At 38.0% G+C, this 24,820-nt stretch overlaps 1 protein-coding gene across 2 annotated transcripts in view; it reads left to right on the plus strand.

The window, feature by feature from the left end:
• Window positions 1-173: 173 nt before the first annotated feature.
• LOC139952232 (E3 ubiquitin-protein ligase MIB1-like) overlaps window positions 174-24,820 on the plus strand; it is a 142,605-nt gene continuing 117,958 nt past the window's right edge. For both annotated transcript variants that reach the window (XM_071951296.1, XM_071951297.1), the window contains exons 1-11: window positions 174-545; window positions 3,856-4,027; window positions 4,840-5,074; window positions 5,784-5,850; window positions 7,261-7,394; window positions 8,266-8,342; window positions 9,205-9,391; window positions 10,663-10,804; window positions 12,041-12,174; window positions 16,689-16,796; window positions 17,823-18,020. In XM_071951296.1, the coding sequence (XP_071807397.1) occupies window positions 293-545; window positions 3,856-4,027; window positions 4,840-5,074; window positions 5,784-5,850; window positions 7,261-7,394; window positions 8,266-8,342; window positions 9,205-9,391; window positions 10,663-10,804; window positions 12,041-12,174; window positions 16,689-16,796; window positions 17,823-18,020 (1,707 nt within the window). In that variant the 5' untranslated portion in view covers window positions 174-292. The remainder of the gene's footprint in view (window positions 546-3,855; window positions 4,028-4,839; window positions 5,075-5,783; window positions 5,851-7,260; window positions 7,395-8,265; window positions 8,343-9,204; window positions 9,392-10,662; window positions 10,805-12,040; window positions 12,175-16,688; window positions 16,797-17,822; window positions 18,021-24,820) is intronic.

The raw sequence follows: 24,820 nt of genomic DNA on the forward strand, positions 1-24,820 counted from the left end.
CTAATTATTGTTGATTATTAATTCCATTTGTTTGTGAGATTGAATGATTTGAAAGAAATTTAGAAAAATTTCAAATAATTTCAGGAAGTCAATGGAGATTACAATTTTAGCACTTGTGAACTTTACACCAACTACACGGTTGAAATCCCAATTGTCAGAGGAGCCGTGGAATTCATAACCCAAAGTTGAATGTCAATGGGTCATTGTCAGTCAGGGTTAGGGAACTAAAATGGTTGCAAATACGGGAAATTTATATGCTTTTTAATTAATTTCCATAACTCAAAAACACACGATGGCCAACATGGATATCCGGCCTGGCCGAAACACGAATGTGCGTGTGAATATGATGGAAGGTGTAGGAGCGAGAGTTGTCCGTGGGCCCGACTGGAAATGGGGCAAACAGGACGGCGGCGAGGGGCATGTTGGTACCGTGAGAAGCTTCGAATCACCGGAGGAGGTTGTTGTTGTATGGGACAATGGAACAGCAGCTAACTATCGCTGTGCTGGGGCTTATGATCTCAGGATTATCGACAGTGCTCCAACAGGTTTGTGTTATAAAACACACTGAACGATTTTCCTCAAAAATTATAATTTTGCTTCTCAAATACTAAACTAGTTTAGCTTTCACTGTGCACACAACTTGTTTCATTTATTCAAAGGTTGCTGGATGAAATCATTTTTGAAGAAAAAAATACATTAAATAATTTCATAAATAATAAAGTTCCCTCTGCTGGTAAACACAGTTGAGCTTGAGTCATCATCATCATCTCATCATCTTCCTATACTGTGCAGAAACCTCTGGAGTATCCTCTGCTTACCAGTTATCACGCTATTATGCCTTTTTCTTTGAATTGGGAAAAAAATAATGATGCAATATATCAACCGATGCCCTAATTATCTTCATTTGTTAATACGAAGTATGCAAACATATATTAAAACTTGATGGACATTGAAATGTTCACACCACACACCGATCTTGGATGACTTCAACTGGCCCCATTTGTTTTGAGTTTTTCCTATTTTCACGGCAAACAAGAAAGTATGGTTTCCCGGTGAAGCGATACATGGTGATACAAGTGATACATGGTGGAAGTGTCGTGGCCAAGCGGTTAAGAACACCGAATTCAAACTCTGGTGTTTCTGATCAGCAGAGTGTGGGTTCGAATCCCCAGCCGTGACACTGTGTCCTTGAGCAAGACACTTAACCATTGCTTCGTCCTTCGGAAGGGACGTAAAGCCGTTGGTCCCATGTGTTGTGTAACGCATGTAAAAGAACCCAGTGCACTTATCGAAAAGAGAAGGGGTTCGCCCCGGTGTTCCTGGTTGTGGCTGCTTAATGCGCCGTAGCGCCTTGTAAACCCTTATAAGGTGCTAAATAATTGGGTCTCAGAATTCATCACTGCAATAACCTATCTTTCTGAAAGTTTGTATATATACTCAGCGCCTTGAGCACCTTGTTTGGTGGATACGTGCGCTATATAAGACTTCGATATTATTATTATTATTATTATGGAAGAAACATCTGCAGTGACTACAAGTGTTCTTTGAGACTCTGTGTATGACTGTATAGCCAGCAGTTGCCTTCATTTTATTCAAAATATTTTTTTATTAAATTTTTAAAATTACCATGGTAACTTGCAAAAAATTTAAAAAAATAAAACAAAAATAAAAAGTGTGAATAATTACTGGCTTCAAAATCTGATTTCTATTTATTTTGTTTCTACTTTTTTTCTTAATATTTATAGTAAAGCTTATTAATAAACAGTGATAATTGAATCAACAAGCTGATGTTTAAATTTTAATATAAATAATAGTATTGATACGAGGGTTACAAAATAAAAATCTCAAAAAATATTAGAAAATGATATAAGGCACATGGCTTCTTTAAGCCTCTGTATTTTTCTTTAAGAATGCTCAGCAAAACATTCAGTCACATGATTTTGATCATCATGAATTGTGAATTGAAATAGCGTTTGACGAAACTTTTTCGGTGGGCAAATATTTTTTTATGGCCTCAACATTATGACATATTTTTGTACCTTGTAGAAATGCCTAAAATACCAACTTTTTTGCATTTACAAGTGCAAATGACCAGTGGAGCCTTACGTGTTTCTAAGTTTTGGTCAAAGAAGAGGAGACTCTTTGCTTGGCAAATAAAACCACACAATTTTTATCTAGGGACTGTTTACATCGCGCACAGAGAGGTAAAAGATTTGCCACGATATTAGGGACACCTCGAAAACAGGACCTCCTACGATATACTCGCACGTTGAGGTGCAAACTAGCAGGTGCAGATATAAACTCAAGGCATAAAAATATACACATACTGTGCAAGTAAAAGCATTTAAGCATTTTCTGTGGTGCTGTTGTAGTGCTAACACTAACAGACAACTCGTCCGTCAGACAACTTGTCCGTCGGACAACTTGACCGTTCGTTCTGACAACTCGACCGTTCGGACAACTCGACATTTCAGACAATTCGACTTTGAGACAACTTGACGGATGGCCTAGAAAATACCACCACCCCCATCCCGGGGGAGGCCCATGCGCTAAGTCAGTACATGTAGTAGGAGTAACTTGACCCATGGTGGGTCAATTGAATTGAATTGGTTCTGAGAAAAAAAACATTAGTTTTTAAATACAACTCCGGAGTTGTAAATACCATGACCACTGGTTCTTTGTAGAGCCACTCAACAGATATAAAGAGAGTTATTAATTGTAAGGTGTCTCTGCAATAACTGTTTACATGTTTTCAACTTTTTATTCTTTAATAAATCTCCTATAGTTGGTGGCTCTTTTGCTTTTTGATTGGCAATGTAATTTAAAAAAACAAGTGTGATGTGAACTACATATTTCTACTGAAAGATACTTTTATTCATCTACCAACAGATGAAACTTATGTTTGAACCAATTGACGATTGTTTACACAAAATCAGTTTAATCACTAGTAAATAACAAAATACCAAAGCCTTTTGAAACTGGTGATAACGTTTGAGTGTCAATTGAACCATGGAGGAAGGAAGAGAAGGAGTTCGAACGAAGGGACTTCAAAAGCTGAACCCGTGGTACTGTGGTCGCTTAACGACACCTCGTAATCACCCACATACCTTAAATACAAACAATGGGCGACCTGGCGTATGTGAGTTTGTGCGTGCGCACTTGGTTCTTCACACTATGGCGTCGTATGTCGAATGGATATAATAAAGAAAAAACTACTTTTTTGAGACCTGATAAAAAATTGTGTATGCTTTCGCCCACCAAAACGAAAAACACAATTGAATAAACCACCCATGTGTGCTTATACCCAAATTTTCATCCACCGCTAGTGACAGGAAAGTCGCAAAAAATGTAAAAATATGCTATGATATTTCCATGAAAACACCACAAACGGTAAGTGAAGAAGTCAATCACAACTCACCTTCTACAACTCCGTTTTTTGTGTGAAAAAAAAACAATGCAATCTTTACTACCATGTGCGCACCCATAAAAGACAAACAAAACACACTGCGCATGCGAAAACTTTGTATTTTCGCAATTCTTGTCTCCAATGATTCATCTTTACAGCAGGCAACATGTAGCAGAGTGGCGGTAACACTCCTTCTGTACAAAGGGATCTAATCCCGCTCGTTAATCGGCCATCCTGCTGGAGGTCTCCTATCTTTTCCCACTGGTCAGACAGGGGCATTGTCAGGGTTTTCTTTTGTTAGTCTCGCCGTTCGAACTCCTTCCCTTCCTTCCTCGATGCTTGAACTAGGAAACAGAAAATTTTATTTTCAACATTTTCTATTTTTTATAAACAGCTCATAAATAGAAAATGAAAGTAGTATTTTTGATTATTGTTAACTATTCCCACAGGTGTTAAGCATGATGGTACGATGTGTGATACATGTCGTATGCAACCAATCTATGGCATTCGCTGGAAATGTGCCGAGTGTCAGAACTATGACCTCTGCACAGCCTGTTACCACGGCGACAAGCATCATCTCAGACATCGTTTTTACCGCATTAATACTTCATCAAGTGATAGGTTGGTATGATAGACTCTTAAATGCTTGATGCTCAAGGCAATAGTCAGTCTTGAACATTTGCTTCAACAAATCAAATCATAAGAATTTGATTTCACTGTATGAAGAAATAACTTTAAAGAACTTGTTTAGTGTGTCTATTGTGTTTGACAAATATTTGTTTTTCAAACCTCTTTTAACCAGAGGAACAGTTCCAACTCCCATTGGAAGCTCTAGATTTAAAGTGGCTGAATTAAAAGCCTTAAAGTTTACATTACACAATGGTTACATTACCTACTGGGCCCATGATTCCATTTCCTTCCATGTGAAGCAATTGGGACCCCCAATTTGTTTGAATACAGATGAGACTTGTATGGTCTACAGTACACTTCTAGGGTGATTGGGCACCATACCAAATCAAGTAATGTGTTTGTTACTTTGCCCAGTTTCGCATCCCACATCCATGCAACACCAAGAGAAGAAAAAAAGGCGTTTTTAAGGGCAAGCCTGAGGGAGTATACCACGCACTGTGCCTTTAGCTCAGTTGGTAGAGCATCTGCCCGGAGTGTCAGGGGTCATGGGTTCAAATCCCAATGAGGACCATCGTCTCATCCCATGTATGGTCTACACTGTATAAAGTGCCCTATAATCATGCATCACAGATAATAAAACTAACAATGAGTAATTCTTCAATGGGAAAATATGGATAATTTAACTTACATACTATACAAGTACCTGGGAACTAACTTGACCAACTCCAGCAGCCTCCACAAAATGTATTTAGTAGTTTTTAAACCAAATGCTTGCTAACTTGCCACACTTGTTTCCCCCACAGGTTTGCCCTTGAGCCTAGGCGTAAAAGTAAAAAGATTATGGCTAGGGGAATCTTTCCGGGTGCCAGGGTGGTCCGAGGGGTAGATTGGGAGTGGGAAGATCAGGATGGTGGTAGCAGTCGTCGAGGGAAGGTCACTGAGATACAAGATTGGAGTTCAACAAGTCCACGCAGTGCTGCGTATGTACTCTGGGACAACGGAGCTAAGAATCTGTATCGTGTTGGATATGAAGGAATGGTAAGATTGTGTTTTTGTGTTCCCATTCATGCCATTGGAACTTTTTGTATTAAAGTATCGCAACTTTTCTGTAGAATGACAAAATTTAAATCTAACGGGGAGGCATGGTAAACTGACCTCCCTGTCAACCTACCGCGACCTTGATGTAAAACTAACGGGCCAAAAGAGGTCATGGAAGACTTTTGTGCAGCCACGGTAACTTAACAGGGCCGCTATAAAGTCCAATGGGAACAGCACCGCGCTGTAAACCTACCGGGATCACGCGGGAAGAATAATCCGAAATTGAAATTCAAAATCTGAGAAGTATTCATGCATGAAATGTTCCTCAGATTTATATTTTATTTGAATCCTTTCTCTTAAACCACATTCCTTAGAAGGGAGTCATTCTTGAAATTTTATAGAAATTAATCATCGACAGCAGCAGTTATTCTCACCAAGTAAGTTTTTATGGTCATCACTTTTTGGAGTTACCAACACCAACTTGACCACAGATACACCCTCCCTTTAAACATAAGTTGTTTTCAAAAACACATCATCGATTTATGTAATTTCAAAATTTAGATTGTAGTTTTAAATAAATGTGTTTATCTGGAATCTAGGGTATACAAACAAGCTTCATGTTGAAAGAATGGGATGGTGTATTATCCTGTAACAATAATAACAGTTATGGTTTATAGAGAATTCAAGTTTTATTGTTTGTTTCTTTCAGTCTGATTTGAAGGTAGTTAGTGATGCAAAGGGAGGAACGTTCTACCGAGATCATCTGCCCTGCCTTGGTAGGTCAATTCTGTATTCTTTCCCTGTATTAACATTTGGTGTCAGTGTCATGGCTGAGTTGGACTCGAGCGCATGTGTTTTTGATCAGCATTTCACTGTACAAATATTTTTTTTTTTTTTACAAGTGACAATAAAACATTATTCATTCATTTAGCAGAGTGTGGGTACGAGTCTTGGTCGAGGGGCTGCGTCACAATCAGCAGCTTCTGCAAGAAACAGCTTCTTTTTCAAGGACACAAATGTCAAGACCAGGACTTGAACCCACACTCGGCTGACTGGAAACTCCAGAGCTAGAGACCAGTGTGCTTGACTGCTCAGCCACGACATGCTACAAAATGAACAAAGAATATCAATACATGACACATACTTCCATTCAAATTTATTGCATTAACCATCTAGAAAACTGTATTGTGCTTTAACATCCAAAAAAGCCGCACAAAATTTTGCCTCACATCAGATTGCTGCATGTATCAATTGGCTAGGTTCTATCAAATATTTATTTTGGTTTGACCCATATACTGATGTGTGTTAGCACTGTATACCCAGTACTTTCTTGAACCCACGACCCTTACAGTTCTACAGCAGTGTCTTACGAACTAGACTACCGAGGTTGCCCGGTAGCTAGAGGCAGCCTGAATCCTATGTTTTGGCAGGGGGTACCGCAACGATATAAGAGATGCTAAATTTGCATTGGGGATAAAGAATATTAATTTAACATCTCTAATATCGTTGTGGTACTCCCTGCCAAAACATAGGATTCGAACTGCCTCTAGCTACTGGGCAACCTTGGTAGTCTAGTTGGTAAGACACTGCTCTAGCAATGCAAGGGTCGTGGGTTCGAATGCAACCCAAGTAACATGCCTGTGATATTTTTTCACTGGACTCGGGGAAAGTACCGAGTATACAGTGCTGACAGACAGCGGTGTATGGGTAAAACCAAAATTAATATTCTTTATCCCCGATGCAAATTTAACATCTATTATATCAAATACTTCTTTTCCCCTATGAACAGGATGCCAGTTCATTGCGAGCTCTTGCTGGTACCCATTTGTTCTCCTGGGTGGACAGAAGCAATTATGATTAAGTGCCTTGCTCAAGTGTTGCGACTGACCAGGCCAGGTTTCAAACCCACATTCTGTAAACAACTTGGGTCCACCGCCCTAGACAGCTCAGCCACGACATCCCAAAATGTACTTACTCAAAAATCCAAAGCTTTAAAGGCACTGGACACCCCTGTTTCTCACAATGTTTTATACTATCAACAGCTCTCCATAAGTCATTACCAAGTAAGTTTTTATGCTAACAGTTATTTTGAGTCATTACCAATAGTGTCCAGTGTCTTTAAAGAAACTTGTTTGATTAGAGTACAACTTTTAACCTTGACATTTTCTGGATGCCATTACTTTCAGGTGAGCAAGGACCAGGAAGTCGAGGTGTCCATGGTTTATATGCCCTTGGTGATCAGGTGAATGTGGATCTAGACCTAGAGATTGTACAGAGTCTCCAACATGGACATGGAGGATGGACTGATGGCATGTTTGAGGTAACCATGGTAAAACTCAACCCAAATCCTCTGCTTACCACGGTGTCCTGTGCTAATGGCCCATGAATTTAGGCCCTTAAATTAAGGGGCATATTTTTATCGATTTGTTACTATACATATATAAAGCCAACCTCAGGTCGTCGGCAACTGACTTTTCATAATAGTGCTGCGCCTGAGCTATAGTATAAGACCATCAAGGACATATCAGACACCGATTGTTTTCAACCTGAAAATAACCACTATGATGTCCAGACAGTTCGCAACAGTTACCGTTTGAAAAGATCATCAGTTGTTTGAGTAGAAATGTTTAGAGGGTCTTGGTACTTTGTGTAGGACACAAACACATGGTCTACATGTTTACGTTAAACTCACACAGTTTGAAGATAATGATGGTTGAAAGCTTCCCTTAAAATATTACGTGCTGAGGTACTGTAGTTTTTGAGAAATGAGTAAAACAAGTTACAACAATTATTTTAGCAAGTGAAATGCATTTTCGTGACATTGTTTTACTATTTTCTCAAAAACTACAGCACCTCAGCAAGTAATATTTTAAGGTAAGCTTTCTATCCCTACTACCGTTATCTTCAAAAGGTGTGAGTTAGTGTAAATCTGTGGGTTATGTATTACAAAAAGTACCCAAATCTTTTAAGGTACATGTCATTTTGGTTGGTAGCATTTTTGATGATTAGCCATATTGTTTGCTTTACCAGTTTTATGAAGTTGGGACTTGGTAAATGAATGGACCAATTGTTTTCAAGCAGCATTGAGCAAAAGTAAAGGAGTGAAAGGAAGACCAGATCTACAAATTAAATGCAAAATTAATTTTCCTTTTTCCTAATTGATATTCTTGAGTAATTCTTTATCCTTGTAGACCCTTGGAGCAACCGGCACTGTGGTGGGGATAGATGAAGACCATGACGTAGTGGTGTCATACCCTAGTGGTAACAGGTGAATATCAATAATTGATGAGGTTTTCTACCTGACATGCTTAAAGCCAAAAGCTGGGTTTTAGTACTGTAGACTGTCAAATCATAGCGGAAATAGTAAACAGAGATGTTTGCTTTCTTATCCTTGCTTCATAAAATCCTTTATGAAGGCAAGGATAAGAAAGAAAACATTTCTCCTATCTGTAGAATTTGTAACACAGAAGAACTAATTATCAGCAAATGTAATAGAGACTGGTCTTGTGCCGCAGTAAGCAAGCCCTTGGTTTCCTTCTTCAGCCCCCTATTCTTCAACCAGTTCCAGTACTAAGTCCAGCTCACCATTTCTTCTATGGATCTCTGGAAATGACCTAAGAGAGCTGTTGTTTTTTGCTATCCTCAGGTGGCTGTAAAACCTTGCCTTAAACCTTGCCTTATTAGTAACATTTTGTTCTGATAATTACATCAAAGGGTCCTTATGACCTTATGTGTCCACTATGACCTGTGGTTCTAAAGAAAATGGTAAATTAGGGAGAACCCAATTAGATAGGAACTGAAAACCCAATCCGCACGCAAGGCTCTATCAGGCAGGCGGTTTGTACACAATATTACAATACACAATGTGTACATGCATTTCAAATTCTCCACACACAGGCAGGACTACCCATAATGCCTGTTTATTGTTAATTCCATTTTTCTTAATTCTGTAAAAACTTTGTAAATTTGAATGTTGTCAACCTTTTGGTTGTTTTTTATTCAGATTAAAATAAACCATTAATATATAATGTAAAAACAACAATATCTCCACACTCTCCCTGCAGTGAATCTAGGTTCTTTTATTTGACACTGTGCCTCAGAGAAAGCTTTTGTTTTTGACTTTCCCTCAGGTGGACATTTAACCCTGCCGTGTTGACCAAAGTGAATACAGCCAGCTCAGTATCAGGGTCAGCTAGCGGAGACACACCTACCCCTTCCCAGTTCCAAGTGGGAGATCTAGTCCAGATTTGTAGCGATCTGGAACGTATCAAGGCACTTCAACGTGGTCATGGAGAATGGGCTGAAGCTATGCTGCCGGTAAATAAGAGTTAACTGTAGAAAGAAGCAGACAATAGACCTTTCCCATGAAGTATGGCCTTTTGTCAAGGCCTTTATGGCTTGGACAGCTTTGTAGAGCCGCGATCCATAGCAACTGGAATGGGAGACCGAGATCATACGCAAGTGATGAAGCTACATGTACGAGGGCCTTGTTTATGGTTTTTAATGGTTTTTTTTTACATCTTGATTTTTGTTACTCTAAAGGGTAGCAAAATTCCAAACCAATCATAGCAATGGGGGTTAGCGGGTCAGCTACATTAACAAATTATGCATACTGCTTTGGAAAACAAGAATCATCTACCTTGGATTCGTTTATAAAATGGTTTGGACTATGGATATGATGCATTCTTTTCTGTCGCATTCACGCTACCTTTTTCCAGATTATGTCCACGTAATTTTATCCTCTATTCTCTTAAATATTTTACAAAGGTATTTTCCAAACTTATTTCACCATATACTCACTCCCATGATGTATGATTTTTTTTTTTTTAAGTATTTCTGTAACTCAATCCTTAACATATGGGCTAAAATGTAGGGAAAAATAAAAAATTATGCATGTTTCATGCTTGAATAATTCATTCAAAAACGCAAACAAGTTGGAAAAGGCTTTTGTGGCTTTGCCACTCAACTCATGCACGTGTCTCTCGTTCCAGTCGCTTCCTGTTTACAAAGCTGTCTAAGCCTTGAAGGCCTTGACTAAAGGCTAACACCTCGATGACTAAACCACCAGATTTTGAATTTGATGTTCTAAGCCTATCGGCAATGACACCCCATTAAAAGCAATTATAGTTTGGGATAATAAATGCTAAAACCTATTGCAACAGAAATGCTTGATTTTTCAAGATACGGTACAGAATTGGTTATGCGTACATTATTTGTATGAATCCAAAATGACAACAGTTGCTACTGTTGTGCTTACCTTCTTTGAATCAACATAAGATTCAACAGTGGTAATCATGGCAAACTGATTTTTATATGCTTGCAATTATTTAATTAAATTAGGCACAGCATTGGTTTTGGTACATGCTGTCTCTCTTTATAACTAATTATGGTCTTAAATTAAATCTTTATGGTAGTAATAGAGTTTGTAAAGTCGAACTTTGAACACAAGCTTCCAGTTGTGTGATAATGTGTGTGTCATGGTTCAATGGTCAAACAATGTGGGCACCAGACTGTTTATGTCCAAAGAACTTGGGGCTGAAATGATAAGAATTAATTTTGAACTGAATTTCTTGTTTATCTGTTTACAGACATTGGGTAAGATCGGCCGTGTGCAACAGATTTATCATGACAACGATCTGAAGGTAGAGGTGTGTGGTACGTCCTGGACATACAATCCCACTGCTGTCACTAAAGTAGCATCAGACAGTGGTGGACTCAGCAACTCATCAGGTATTTGAAACTTTGCATGGTGAAAATACAAAGTAGTACAGGTTTGCGGTAACACAGTGTAATGATAATCTCTAAATGAGATGGGGTGGTTCAGAAAACCAACCGTTCTTTTCAGAACCACCCCAACTCAATTAGAGATTTTCATTACATGGTGTTACCGCAAACCTTACTATATCATCAGGTATTTCTCCAGCTCTTACTGTCAACTACAGAGGGCGCTATTCTCTCCCTCTGTGTTTGGGTTTTGTTTGGATGGTGTAGTGTCTAATACTCAAAGTGGAAGTCAGATAAAACATGCATATCTATAATAATAAGACAAAATAAGAGCTGGTTATTATTTTAGGCATTTTGAAATAACGTCTCAATCCGCTTTACATAAGTGCCCTGGGGCCAATTTCACGAAACTTTACGCAACTGCGTAATTCCAATTGTGCAACGTTTATGGCGTAAGTGGCGCCATAAACGTTGCGCAAGTGGACTTACGCAGTTGCGTAAAGTTTCGTGAAATCGGCTGCTGGTCATCAGGTCATTAACATTCATTTCTCAGCTCTCTGGGTAGTATACAGCCCCGAGCTTCCGTGGCACTCCAGTTGTTTTTTCAAACACAATATCACAGGCACAAATTTATACCTCTGGGTAGAGAGAAGCAAGTAAAGTGAAGCATCTTGCTCATGGAGTCAAGTGTCATGACCGGGACTCGAACCCACACTCTGCTGACTTAACCACCAGAACTGGAATTTGATGCTCTAGACCACTCGGCCATGACACCCAACAAATCAATGAATGCATTTGTTTTTCTGTGAAGCAATTTTGTACTACCCTTCTATGGTGTTGTACTCCATTACCAATGGTGTATGCAGGCCACAAAATAACCCATTGCAATTGCCATGGTTACATTTCATTTTATTTATTCTGGTTGTGGAGCAAAAGACTCTCAGCAAAGCAAACTTATTCACTGTACTAGCCAATAGCCAATGGAGAGAAGACAAGGAAGGAAGTTTCAGTTTTAGATGTTGACGGAAAACCCCAGAGGAATATTCCAGAGAAAATCCATGCAGTTAGGTAGGGATTGAAAACCCAATCCACATAGTACCCCCAGTGTGATTCAAACCGGGTCCTAGAAGTGGGAGGTGATGAAAGAAACGCCAACCCAACCACTATGAAATACTTTAATCTTATTAAAGGTGCTATACTAATTTCATTATTATTTTTATATTTTGTAAATGATATTTTTAGAGAGGTTATCAGCTCTTCTGAAGAAACTATTTGAGACCCATATTACTGGAGACATCAATGAGGAGTTAGTTAAAGCAGCAGCAAATGGAGACGGAGTCAAATCTGAAGAGATCCTGGCAAGACCAGATGCTAATGTAAGTGCTTTGCCAACAACATTCACAGCCATAACTTTCATTTACTTTTGTATTTTATTGGCATAAAATGTGTTACACACAACTAACAATTTTAATTAAAATACTGTATAAAGGCCGAGTTACACTGTAACAAAAACGATAACGATCATGACGCAAAGAGAATACATTCTAATAGGGCATTCTCTTTGCGTCGTGATTGTTATCGTTTTCGTTATCACTGCGGTGTGACTCGGCCTTATTAGATTTGTATATATTCAAGCTATTCACCTTAAAAATAGAAAACAAATAGATAATAATAATAACATCAATAACTAGTTCTTATATGGCCCATTTTACAAAACATCAATGTGCTTTTACTCTTGCCTTGTCAGTTCAGGAAATCTTTGAACTAATCAGATAAGAAGAATCTATACTATTAGGTATATAAAGGAAATATTGATTGCTTAATATTCGGGGCACAGTTAAAATGATATGCCCTTTGTGATGTAAACCCATGACTATGCTCTAAGCTCGACATCACCTAGGGCCTATATTTTTATCGCACCCCTCATAGCAGTCAATATTTATGTCTGGCTAGTGTTAAGGGCGAGCCCTGACAATACAGTGAGCCACTAAGTGTTTGCTTTGAAGAAGGATCCTAGTGACTTTGGAACACTTAATGCCTCTAAGGTGACGCTGGGAGAGGGAAGGCATCATCTAGCTTAGCCTACAGGCATTCAGCTTTTTAACCGCACTCCACTGTATATATTTTCCACATGAGGTTCTTTTTATTTTGTATACAATGAAGATATTTTATTGGAATTCAGTGGGTAATGATGCAAGGCTTGTAGATACTCTTTTTTTTTACAAAGAGCTTAATTTGAAGTGTTTTGTTAATTCGGCAATTGGACTGCTATCCAATTTGAAGTGTTTTGTAAATTCGGCAATTTGACTGCCATCCGTAAACAAAAACATTCTCTCCTGGGTGACTTAACTGCACTGTATTGTGAATCCTGCAAATTTATTACATTTTAGGAAACCTGATCCCCAAAATATGGTTTCTGACGTCTGTTTACTATTAGAAAAAAGAATGAAACAATATATCTGAAATATTGTTTTATTTATTCACTGTGTCTCTCCTGACAAGAACAAAACAATTATTTTTGATGACCAGTCACAGGTTCCATAGTTGTAACACAGTCCCTGATTTATGACATTTTTGTCGTCCCTTTACCTAAACATTCAAATATATATTTTTTTTTACATCAAATTAAAAAGCATTTACAGTAACAACTTTTAGTAATAGAAACTTGTTAGCAATGTGTTAGCTAGCGAGCCGTGCACGCCGTGTTAGCACGGCCAGTTGGGCTGAAAACACGGGCAAAAATTTGATGTACGGCTTGGGTGAAGCCGTGCTGTCTAATAATTTCAGTGAAAATTACTGAACTTATTTTTTGTTTTTAAAAACAGCAGTGAGTAAAATTAGATTTGGTTTTACCAGATTTCCTTCTTCTTTTTAAAATTTCAACGACGCAACCATAAAACAATCACTCGAAGTTGCCTCGAAAACGCTGACCACATTGCCACCACACAAAACACAACGCACAAACCACACATTACACAACTCACGTGCAAATTACACAATGCAAGCGAGACACGCAGACTTCGTTTTAACAGTCAGTCGTCGACTGTCATCAGCAGGCACATGAACTCCATGCACGCGTGGTATGATAGAGGCGAATTCACACGCGTTTTCGTTCAGATTATTTTAGGTACCAATCTCATATCCACGATCCTACAAACCATCGCGCACTGGACTTTTCTACTATGACGTCAGTATCGGTAACTGAGTGACACGCGGCGCAGTGCACCTTTTACCGCATCCATCTGCAGTTGCTTGGTAGATTGGTTACACAGTTTTTTCCAACTCGACGGCGGCAAACACGACGATCTTTTTTCCTTCTAGAAATTCAAGGGCACATCGTTTGTTGGTTTTAGAGTTTGTATGAAACATCAAGACTTTTTTGGATTTCAATGTTTGCGTCTCTTGGGTGTTAATGCAGTTGACAAAACGATGTTTATTTTCCGCTCGAAAGGTTCAAAAACTGGTTCATGTTTCTTTTCAAATCTCAAGTCGGTTTTGCTGTAGACCTCCCAAATTTATTTTTCAATGCATGGTACGTTTTTTTGCCCAGTGGAACTACTTAAATGGCACTGTCTTTCGTAACTGTTTGTTCTTTATTCTCCGCAGAATGTTTACAAATTGCCTTTGACCCAGTTTCAACAATTAAACAAGCTATAAGACTTAAAAGTTATGAAACCTAAACAAATACTAAGGAAAATATTAATTACCATGATCAGTCAGGTTAAATTAAGCAAACAATTATGGTACATGTAAATCACTCTTAGCATTTTTATTGGTTGCAAATACTTGTGTGAATCATTATTTTACATTAATTAATTGATTTGTTTAAAATAAATAGAAAAACTATTATCAGCTTCATGACCTTAGGCCTATAGTTCTGAAAATTAACAATAGTAAATGATAACTCTTAATTTCTTCAATACCTCTACTTTTTTTTTAGTCTTTAAGCAAAAATTTGTATGAAGAGTAACACATGCCCAAAAATATTTTGTTGACAGCAAACTTGTACTGCATTATTTGATCGCTTTTGAATCATTTCAGGCTAAATGGGTCCAAGCTCCATGGTTTAAGTAACTGCTTTGAACTGGCCTAATATTGACACAGAAACATTTTATTGAGTTTAATAATGTATAGTGGACGTCGATCACCTTTACAATATCTGTGCTTTAAAGCCTCTCATTTTCGAGTTGAAAACAAAACGAAAATTAAATCAAAATAGTTTACTTGTAACAGAAATAGGTACCAGAAATGCATCAGAAACCACCAGAGAGCACCTACAGTAGTCAGAGCTTCCAGAGCCCTTAAGAGGGGGGGGGGGGGGGGTGAGACAGACTTGGCGCTGCGCGTTCGTGTTGTGTGCTACGCACTCAATGTTTCTATTTTTCTGTAGTGATTTTATGTTTTTCAGGTTGCACTCCCACTTTCCAAATTCCTGGCTAAGACACTGCTTGTTAGTTGTTATTTGTAGAGCCATAGATCACTGGAATAACCTCTTGTTTCCGGTCTATCTCCAGTAGGAGGTATGTCAGAAAGCCCAATTAAAAGAGGATGCTAACGGGTCACAGGCTTCTTCCTGAAGACACTCTACTTGTCCCAGACTCGACCCCAATTTTTCAACTGGTTTGTTGATAGACGTCTTCAATTTCATTACTGTCTTCTTCTGTTTTGTCAACCCATTTTTGAGCCAGCTGTGCTATTCCTGTTTTGATGACAGTGGAAGTTTATATTTGTTTAAATTGCATAAATATAACATGTACATGTACAGTTGTGTAGGTCTACATACACTGTCCAACCATCCTTGAGAGGTTGGCCTACCACCATAAAATATCTCTTTTGAGAGTTGTGATTGAACTGAAAGTAGGTGATGGTGAAACGATGCTTAGTTTTGATCAGTTTAGTCTAATCTTCTTTGAGCATAAATGAGTTGATCAATATTAATAGTCATTAATTGTACATCAAGCGCTCATATTTTAAGTGCAGAATTGGTCGCCAATTTTGTTTAAGTTCAATTTGAAAGTCATAGATTATAAAGTGTATACTGTACTAATTTTTTAGAGAAAATTGCCTGTCCGCCATACTGTCATTATCAGTAAAATAGCATTTGATGTCTGCATAAATTAACAATTATTATTTCAATTGCCTCTATCAAAATAAGACTGATATGAACGTATCCACAAAATCTCTCACAAAACATAAACCTCTTTTATTGTTTTTATTTCAAAATTGCAATTTGAAATTTCAAGTTGTATGGTGTGTTGTCCTTTTCAAGCTGCATTTTCGTTCAAGATGCTTGCTTGTTATTGTATGAACACTTTGTAAAGTTTCAAATGTTACTTGGTGCTAAAATGCTCAAGTTCAAATTTAGTATGTCAGAACCATCTCTGCAACTGACGCTTGTTGATATGTCGGGCGTGTTGTGGCCAAGTGGATGAGAGCACCGGACTCAAGCTCTGATGTTTCTGTTCAGAAGAGTGTGGGTTCGAGTCCCGGTCATGAAACTTGTGTCATCAAGCAAGACGCTTATAAACCATTATTGCTGCGTTTTGGATGGGACAAAAAGCTGTAGGTCCTGTGTGTTGTGTAGAGAAGGGGTTTGCCCCTGTATTCCTGGTCTGATCGGCAGCATATTGCTCCTAATCACCTTGTGATCATAAAGGTCTTACAGATCAAAACTTAGCTCCACATACCTTGCAAGACAAAAATACTGAGTGCTTTGATACACCCGTAAAGCGCTATAAAAGAACTTGGTATCTTTACTTGTTGTTAAAACCAAACTAAAGTTTTAGTTTGACTATTTAAGCGGATGGCAAGTTCTTGCAGAGTAAATGAACTAATGATTTACAGTAGAAGACTAATTATTGCTTTACAACTTGTATTTATCTGTCAACAGGTCAATGTACAGTTCGCTGGTCACACTGCATTACAAGCAGCTAGTCAGAATGGCCACACTGATGTCATTAAAGTACTGATTAGACACAGTGTAGATGTGGAGATGGAGGTCAGTAATCTGTAGTTCAACTCAATGGGTTTCTTTCAAAGTCACTGGACACTATTGGTAATTGTCAAAGACCAGTTTTCTCACTTGGAGTATGTCAACATATGCATTAAATACCAAACCTGTTAAAAAATTGAGCTTAATTTGTCGTTGAAGTTGCGAGATAATAATGAAAGAAGACAAAAAACCTTGTCACACGAAGTTGTGTGCTTTCAGTTGCTTGATTTTGAGACCTCAAAATCTGATTCTAAAGTCTCGAAATCAAATTCGTGGAAAATTACTTCTTTCTCCAAAAACTACGTTACTTCAGAGGGAGCCGTTTCTCACAATGTTTTATACTATCGACAGCTCCCCATTACTCGTTACCAAGTAAGGTTTTATGCTAATTATTATTTTGAGTAATTACCGATAGCGTCCACTGCCTTTAAGTTGTCTATTAAAAATACAATGCACATTGGAGAGTGACTAGTCAAAACCTTATTACCTTGGGTTATAATTATATAAAAATACAATCTTTTGAAACAAGGAAATGACTTTCCCTTGAATCAGCATATTGTTTTGCATGCGCTACATGTACATCTAATATTGTTTTATTACCTAGCGCATGTCATATTGTTATTATAAAAGTGACCTTGAGAATTTTGGGGGATATCGTAGGAGGCAAGATATTACATTGTTTACATAATAAACTTTCACAATTATTTCAACTTTAAAGCAGTACTGTTAAAACAAGACCAAAACAAGTTTGGATTTGTTTTTCCTTCTCTTAAACCGAAGTTCGTAGAACTTATGCCTTGCCATATATACTGTATGGTTTTGTACTGTTTCATTTAAGCTGTGTACACTTTGTCCCTAAAGTACATTAATGTAAGTCCAGGCTCTGTGAGTTTTCATAACCATAGGAAAGAATAGTGCATTTTGCAAACAACCATTCTGAATGAATACATTTTTTTTCTCCAATTGTACATATTTTCTTCATCTCTTTCTTTTTCTTTCTATAATTCCAATCTGACTTCCCCGTTTGTTCAGGACAAGGATGGAGACCGTGCAATCCATCATGCAGCATTCGGTGATGAGCCTGCCGTCATTGAGCTACTTCACCGTGATAACGCTGACCTGAATGCTCGCAACAAACGGCGGCAGACCGCTATTCACATCGGGGTCAACAAAGGTCACTATGGCGTAGTCAAGACATTACTGGAATTGGGTTGCCATCCAAGCTTACAGGTACATCCTAAGAAACTCTATTTCTCTGTTCATGTCTTATATCTCATCCTTAGCTGCACATGGCAACTTTGCTGTTAGTGATGCCATCAATACATCACTAGAACTAGGTTGCCAAATACAGGTACACCCTAAAAACTCGCCTTCCATAAGCTATTCCTTAAGCCTGATCCTAATCTTCGCTCCTTTAATCCCTGTGGTGTAGCAACAACAAAAGATGGGTTAGATAAATGTGTATTTGAATTGAATAGATTACCCATCTTCCTTTTTTCATTCCTCGGTTGTTATCATTACCCTGATCCGTTACAGCTGAAGACAGGATGCTAAACAAGCTCAATCTTACGTGTTTGCCCTAAGAACATCAGCCCCCTCATTCCATTCCCTTATTGAACCCCTTACCTCGACCTACATGTATATGGCAAAGTTAACCTAACTAATGTACGCTGATGCAATTTGTGTAACTTCTGAAATACACACTACACCAAACACTACACATTTCTTTTACAATCTGGTTTGATGTCAAAGGTAGTACAGTTTACATTGACTGTAAACACTTCAAAGGATATGATGGCACCACAACACAATTTAACAAAACTTCTTATGTTAGTTAACTTGAGCTGGTATTTTTTGTCAATAACAAATTGCAAATAGACTGACACCCCCTTGTATTTAGTGATATGACTGTGATAATCCCAAATGGTACATCTTAGAAATCCAACTGTGCTGCAAAGTGTCAAGCTAGTATTATGTACCAGGCAGCTATCCAAGTTTTTACGCACTTTAAAATCCAGTCCCCTTTCATAGTGTGGACTGCCCTACTTGCGAGCTACCGTCAGCTATGTTTATTTGTAGGTCAGCCGTAGGAATCTATTTTCCCTGAACGATTTAACAATGTACACATTTGTACTGACTTCAATGATTTGTTTTTCTAACAGAATTTCAGAGACATCACTATTTTAACACACTATTTTAAGTGTTATACAAAAAGTTATTTTAAACCAATCTTTACGTGTGTCAAGGCTGAGCAGATAAGAGCACCAGACACAAGCTTCTGATACTCAAAATAGGCGTTTGAGTCCCTGTCAGTCGTTAAGCAAGACGCTTAACACATATAAAAATACTTATACAAGTTAATGAACATGGTAAATGTGCCATTGGTGTGTCTGACATAGTTCTTCCAATAAGAATGTTTGAGTATGGAATCAGGCTGTCTGCTGTTCTCACCCATACGCTCTTGCTTTGCTGAGATGTAGAACAAAGAACCATTTCAACAGCTTTATTCCACGTACTGCATCTCTTTGGAACTCCTTGCATGTTTTCCTCTATCCTACGATCTAGACTGTTTTAAGAGGAATATCAATTCCTACCTTCAGCTCATCTGAGTTATTTTCATCTTTAATATTTTTCTTCTTGTAGCCCCAGTCGTGGCTTTTGGGGCAAACTTGCATAAATTATTTTCAAAAAACAGCAGGAAGTCGGAGGTCAGGTACTGCTGGATGTTTTACGTCGGTTGTCGATACTCAGATGTATCTCATCAATATTGAGTTTATTCTGGTGCTGTACATTATCAAGGACTCACTAGTTACCTGAATGAAAATAGCCAAGTCCTGAGAATGTGTTAATAGTGGTGACCATATCAACGGACATGGTGTATGACAGGCAAAGTGTATAAGAACGCTTGAGCATGAATAAAGGCTTTGTGCTATATAAGAGCTGTTATTATTATTTAAGTAATTAAGAGAAGCATAGCTGTGTGTAGTTGATTATAGACCAATCTCACAGAGCTGCTCAAGCACACAAATTATGGCCATCGTATTGGCTAAAATACATTGTCATGTGTACTGTAAGTGACTCGTTAGTGCACAGCATTTTTCCTGGTTTTTTTAACAACTTCCATCCAGGAGCACTAATGTTTCTATTATTTATTAACCAAAAGTACACCATTACAAGTGATGTACTGGACAAGCTCAGACTTGTCATGAAATGTCATCCCATTGCCTTTCGACATTTTAAAAACTGATGCGCTGCCAATAGAGGGAGGAAAGGCATACTCTACCTCACAGGGATTTCACTTCTTCATACTGAATGTATAAATATACTAAAAAAATGTCCCCATGATCAGATGATGAAGGAAGATGTCTTTTTTTATTGCTATGGGGCCGTTGCATACTAAAGGCACTAGATGCTATTTGTAATTAATCAAAATAATTAACATAAAAACTTACTTGGTAAAGAGCAATGGAGAGCTGTTGATAGTATAAAACATTGTGAGAAACAGCTCCCTCTGAAGTACACGTAACATAGTTTTTGAGAAAGAAGTAATTTCTCACTCAAATAATAAAAGACTTCAGCTGAAGCCTTTTATGATGCATTTGAAATAATACAAAGTAATGCAATATACGTTGGTTTTTTTTTTTACATTATTCTCTTGGCAAATTTGATGACCAGTTGAGCCCAAACTTACACAGGTTTGTTATTTTATGCATTTGTTGGGATACACCAAGTGAGAATATTGGTCGTTGACAATTACCAAACGTCATACTACGGTTGAGAGTTTGTCAAAGCCAATTTGTACATCAATAAAGTCCCTCTTTGTAAATCTTCAATTTATTACATTTGTAGGAATCTTGGTATCAAAATGAGATTTTATTTATTATTTTTTTACAGTCATGTAAAATGCAAACCTTGCCCCTCTTTTTATAAAGGTCAAAAGGGAAGTTTATACTTCAATGTTTTGTAAGATATTCCCAAAGTGTGTACCAATGTGACAAATCCCCATCCAATTACCTTGGGTAATGGGAGAAGAAGCCCAAGAAACATGGGTGCCATCAGAGTTAATTAACCAAAGCAATCTGCCTGCACTCTACCAAAAGCCCAGAGCGTGACATGTGTCACTAATCGCCGCCAGGTCTGTTTAACCCTTCACTGCCAGTGTTACCACCAATTGGGTTGATTTTGTGGTTAATTACCACATGAATTCCTGTTTCAGAATTCCCCAAATGGTTTGCAGGGAGCTTTCCTCGCCCATAACACTTGGAACTTCGCTTTTTTTTGCGCGGGCCAATCGAAGCCCTGGCTAATAAGGTCCGACACGAAGCATTCGGTGTTGGCGGTCCTGGGTTGGTGTGTTATACTTTGATGGGATGGGTGTCCACCTCTGATATCATTACCAGTGTGTGGAATGTTTCCATGGCTGGCATTTTACCATGAACTCAGTGCCTATAGACAGGTGCTTGCCCAGTTGCTTGCCAACGACTTCGTTATATTAATTAACCATCCGATACTCTGAACCTAGCTAAGCAGCTACTGTTACTCTGTACAGATTGTGCTTAGCTAACATTACATTACTAACCACGTCTGTAATTTTGCTGACGCCATGGCTTTTGTTGCTCTTGATCGCTGCCTTGGTGCCTCTTCAAAAGATTTGTTAACTTTAAGATTTTTCAAAGAATTCATATCTGTCAAATGAAAGTGGCGTCGCACCTGCATTGTACACGTACACAGATAAAATTCCAAAGCTAATTATGATATGCATTCACTATTATAAGATTTGGCCCAGATCAGTACTAAACACCTCAATTCAGTTTTTGAGTGAAAACAACACGTTTTCAGACATAAACACAAAGGACTACAGGCCTGGAATGACATACATGTAGAGGCCATGTAACCAATGTCCTTTGTTGCCCTAGTCTTGGCCTTGCCAATTGAAGTGCCTTATGGAATATGAAAAAGGCCTCGCCCACTCAAAGAGGAAATTCAAAGCCTTGAGCTATGGTTAAGTTTTGTTTGCAATTTATTTGGTATTGAAATTGTTGAGGGTTTTTTTAAGAGAAAAGGTTCATCGATATTGCTCATTTTGAGTGGCTAGCAGGTTCATGTACAAACTGTTGTGGCTTTTCTGAATGGAAAGTGGTTTGTTTGTGATGGACCTTGTGACTGCCATATGAAGTCTTGTTCCTTGACTGCAAATGTAATATTGTTTATACTTAGTCATTACTTATTTCCTATCATCAGCAAATAAGCACCCAAATCAGTACCCAAAATTGCCTTCCACTTTGTCACCTGCAAATAGCAGATATTTGAAGACATCCAACAGAAAACCAAGACCAATATAGATATTGCCAGAACCCATCCAGTCTTGGGGTGATCTGTGGCTTTGATTCGAGGTAGGATTTGAACCGCAGTCCCCAGAAGTGTTCTGCTCAGCAAGACTGCCCTTAGTCAACTCCTAACCCCATCTGTACTTTTTGTCATAACCTGGTGGAAAGGTTATGTAGCTACATGTTTGTAACGTGTCATCCAGAGTCCATACTGAATGTAGGTTACATGTACATGTACATGAACATTGTACATGACGTCATTCTACACAGCAGACTTAAAGGCACTGCACATTATTGGGAATTACTCAAAATAATTGTTAGCATAAAAAGCTTACTTGTTATCTAGCAATGTATAGTTGTTGATAGTATAAAACATTGGGAAAAACGGCTCCCTCTGAAGTAACATAGTTTTTGAGAAAGAAGTAATTTTCCATGAATTTGATTTTGAGACCTCAGAATTAGATTTTGAGGTCCAGAAATCAAGCATCTGAAAAGCACACAACTTTGTGTGAAAAGGGTGTTTTTTCTTTCATTATTATCTCGCAACTTCGACCATCAATTGAGCTCAAATTTTCACAGGTTTGTTATTTTATGCATGTTGAGATACACCAAGTGAGAAGACTGGGCTTTGACAATTACCAATAGTGTCCAGTGTCTTTTACCCCATCTTTACTTTTTCTCCTAACCTGGTGGAAATGAAGCTACATTGTACATGTACTTTATGTACACATGTTATGTGACGTGTCATCCAGAGTCCATATTAAATGTAGGTTACATGTAGATGACGTCATTCTACGCAGCAAACTTAAATTACTTCAGATAATCTTTCCTAACGTGCTGAACTTTCTCTGTGCACATTGGTACCCATTAGTCGGTATTAATACCAATTATCTTTAATATACCTCCACTGTATCATTAATGGGTTTTTAATTGAATCTTGAAATCATCCAATTAAGGATTAATTGTTTTCGCAGTGGGGCGTGGCTGAAATGTTATCTACTCCAGGTAGGACAGGACATTATGTTGAGCGTGCCATGTTATCTCTAGGTTCAATCGACTTCCAAAAACATATTTCTTATAGCAGATTTATTAAGTAAGCAAAATAAATGCAAAGCACCAGTCACAGTAGTTTCACCTGTGAATTCCATGGAATGCTGGCTGGTTACCTATTTCTGCTAATCAAAATTTTCTGTGCTAATCAAATTTGCGTGCTTATCAGCTAAAGAAATGTAAGGTAATGTGATCCACATTGAGTTAATTGGTTTTGTGAAATGAAACACACACTGTACATGTATGGGATGTTCGGTAGGAACTGGAACGCACACCCAAGATAACAATATGATTGGGAAGTTAAGAGCCTGCCAGCGCACCCCAGGTTTTCTTTTCAAACTTTCAGCGAACCGGGGCATAATTTATTCAGCCAGCATTGTCTCAATACCATGCACAGGTTTTGCTTTTGATGTTGTTTCAGTTCTGATACATTCTTATGCAGGTGTGATGTTTTTCATATTATTTGATAGTGTCTTCATTCAAATAAAGGAGACAAGTGATGTACTTGCATACTGGTGATGCAAACCTGTGATTCGCCAACAAATCCTTGATTTAAGGGTGTGTCACTGTCAAACATTTGTGAACCTCCAAAATTTCTTAGAATGCGGTTGTAACCAAGGCAAGGCAGACTTGGCCTAAATCTTCAATTTTTTAGTGATGTCTAGACCAGTGACTGATGCCGCTCTCAAAGTTTTTACTCTTTCTAAATCATCAGGTCAGCAAAATAATATCATATAATCACATAATCATAATGAGTACTACCATAGTATCAAAGTGGTGACTATAGTATTAAAGGAACACGTTGCCTTGGATCGGTCGAGTTGGTCTTTGAAAAGCGTTTGTAATCGTTTTTTATAAAATGCATATGGGTAGAAAGATGTTGTAAAAGTAGAATACAATGATCCACACAAACATGCCTCGAAATTGCGTGGTTTTCCTTTTACCTCGATGACTAACACGTCGGCCATTTATGGGGGTCAAAATTTTGACTCCCATAAATGGCCGACCATGTTAGTTCGCACAGTAGAAGGAAAACCACGCAATTTCGAGGCAAACTTATGTGGATCATTGTATTCTACTTTTAAAACATCTTTCCAACCATATGCATTTTATAAAAAACGGTTACAAACGCTTTTGTTTTGACCAACTCGTCCGATCCAAGGCAACGTGTTCCTTTAAACTGTGGGTTTGTTGTACATGTATTAAACTGGGGGTTCATTGTGTTAAGTGTGTGTATCAAAGTATCAAAAATTATTTAAATGGACTATAACTTTATAATTTGGTCATAACCCTTAACTGATCTGAATCAAGCACTCCCCATATTCAGTATTTTTCTCAGTTCAGGCAAATCAAATATTAAGCCAAAAGTATTGTAAAAAGTAGAAACCAGTCACTGTTATATCACAGTTGATTAATAGTTATGATTTGTGTGTGAATTTAGAAATCTTGCACTACATGTACATGGCGCTGAACAGATACTTGTATTATAGCCAAATAGTTCACACCTAAACTTGTGTTCTGTATTCCTCTCCATTTAAACCACAACAGAAATGATATTGTTTATTTATAGGCAGCAAGCTGAGGATGATTTGTGGTGGCTATGTTTGAGATGTAATGCAACCCGTTGGCATAAAGTCATGACATTTCACTTGG

The sequence above is a fragment of the Asterias amurensis genome, chromosome 20 (assembly GCF_032118995.1).
Source record: "Asterias amurensis chromosome 20, ASM3211899v1".
Classification (NCBI taxonomy): domain Eukaryota; kingdom Metazoa; phylum Echinodermata; class Asteroidea; order Forcipulatida; family Asteriidae; genus Asterias; species Asterias amurensis.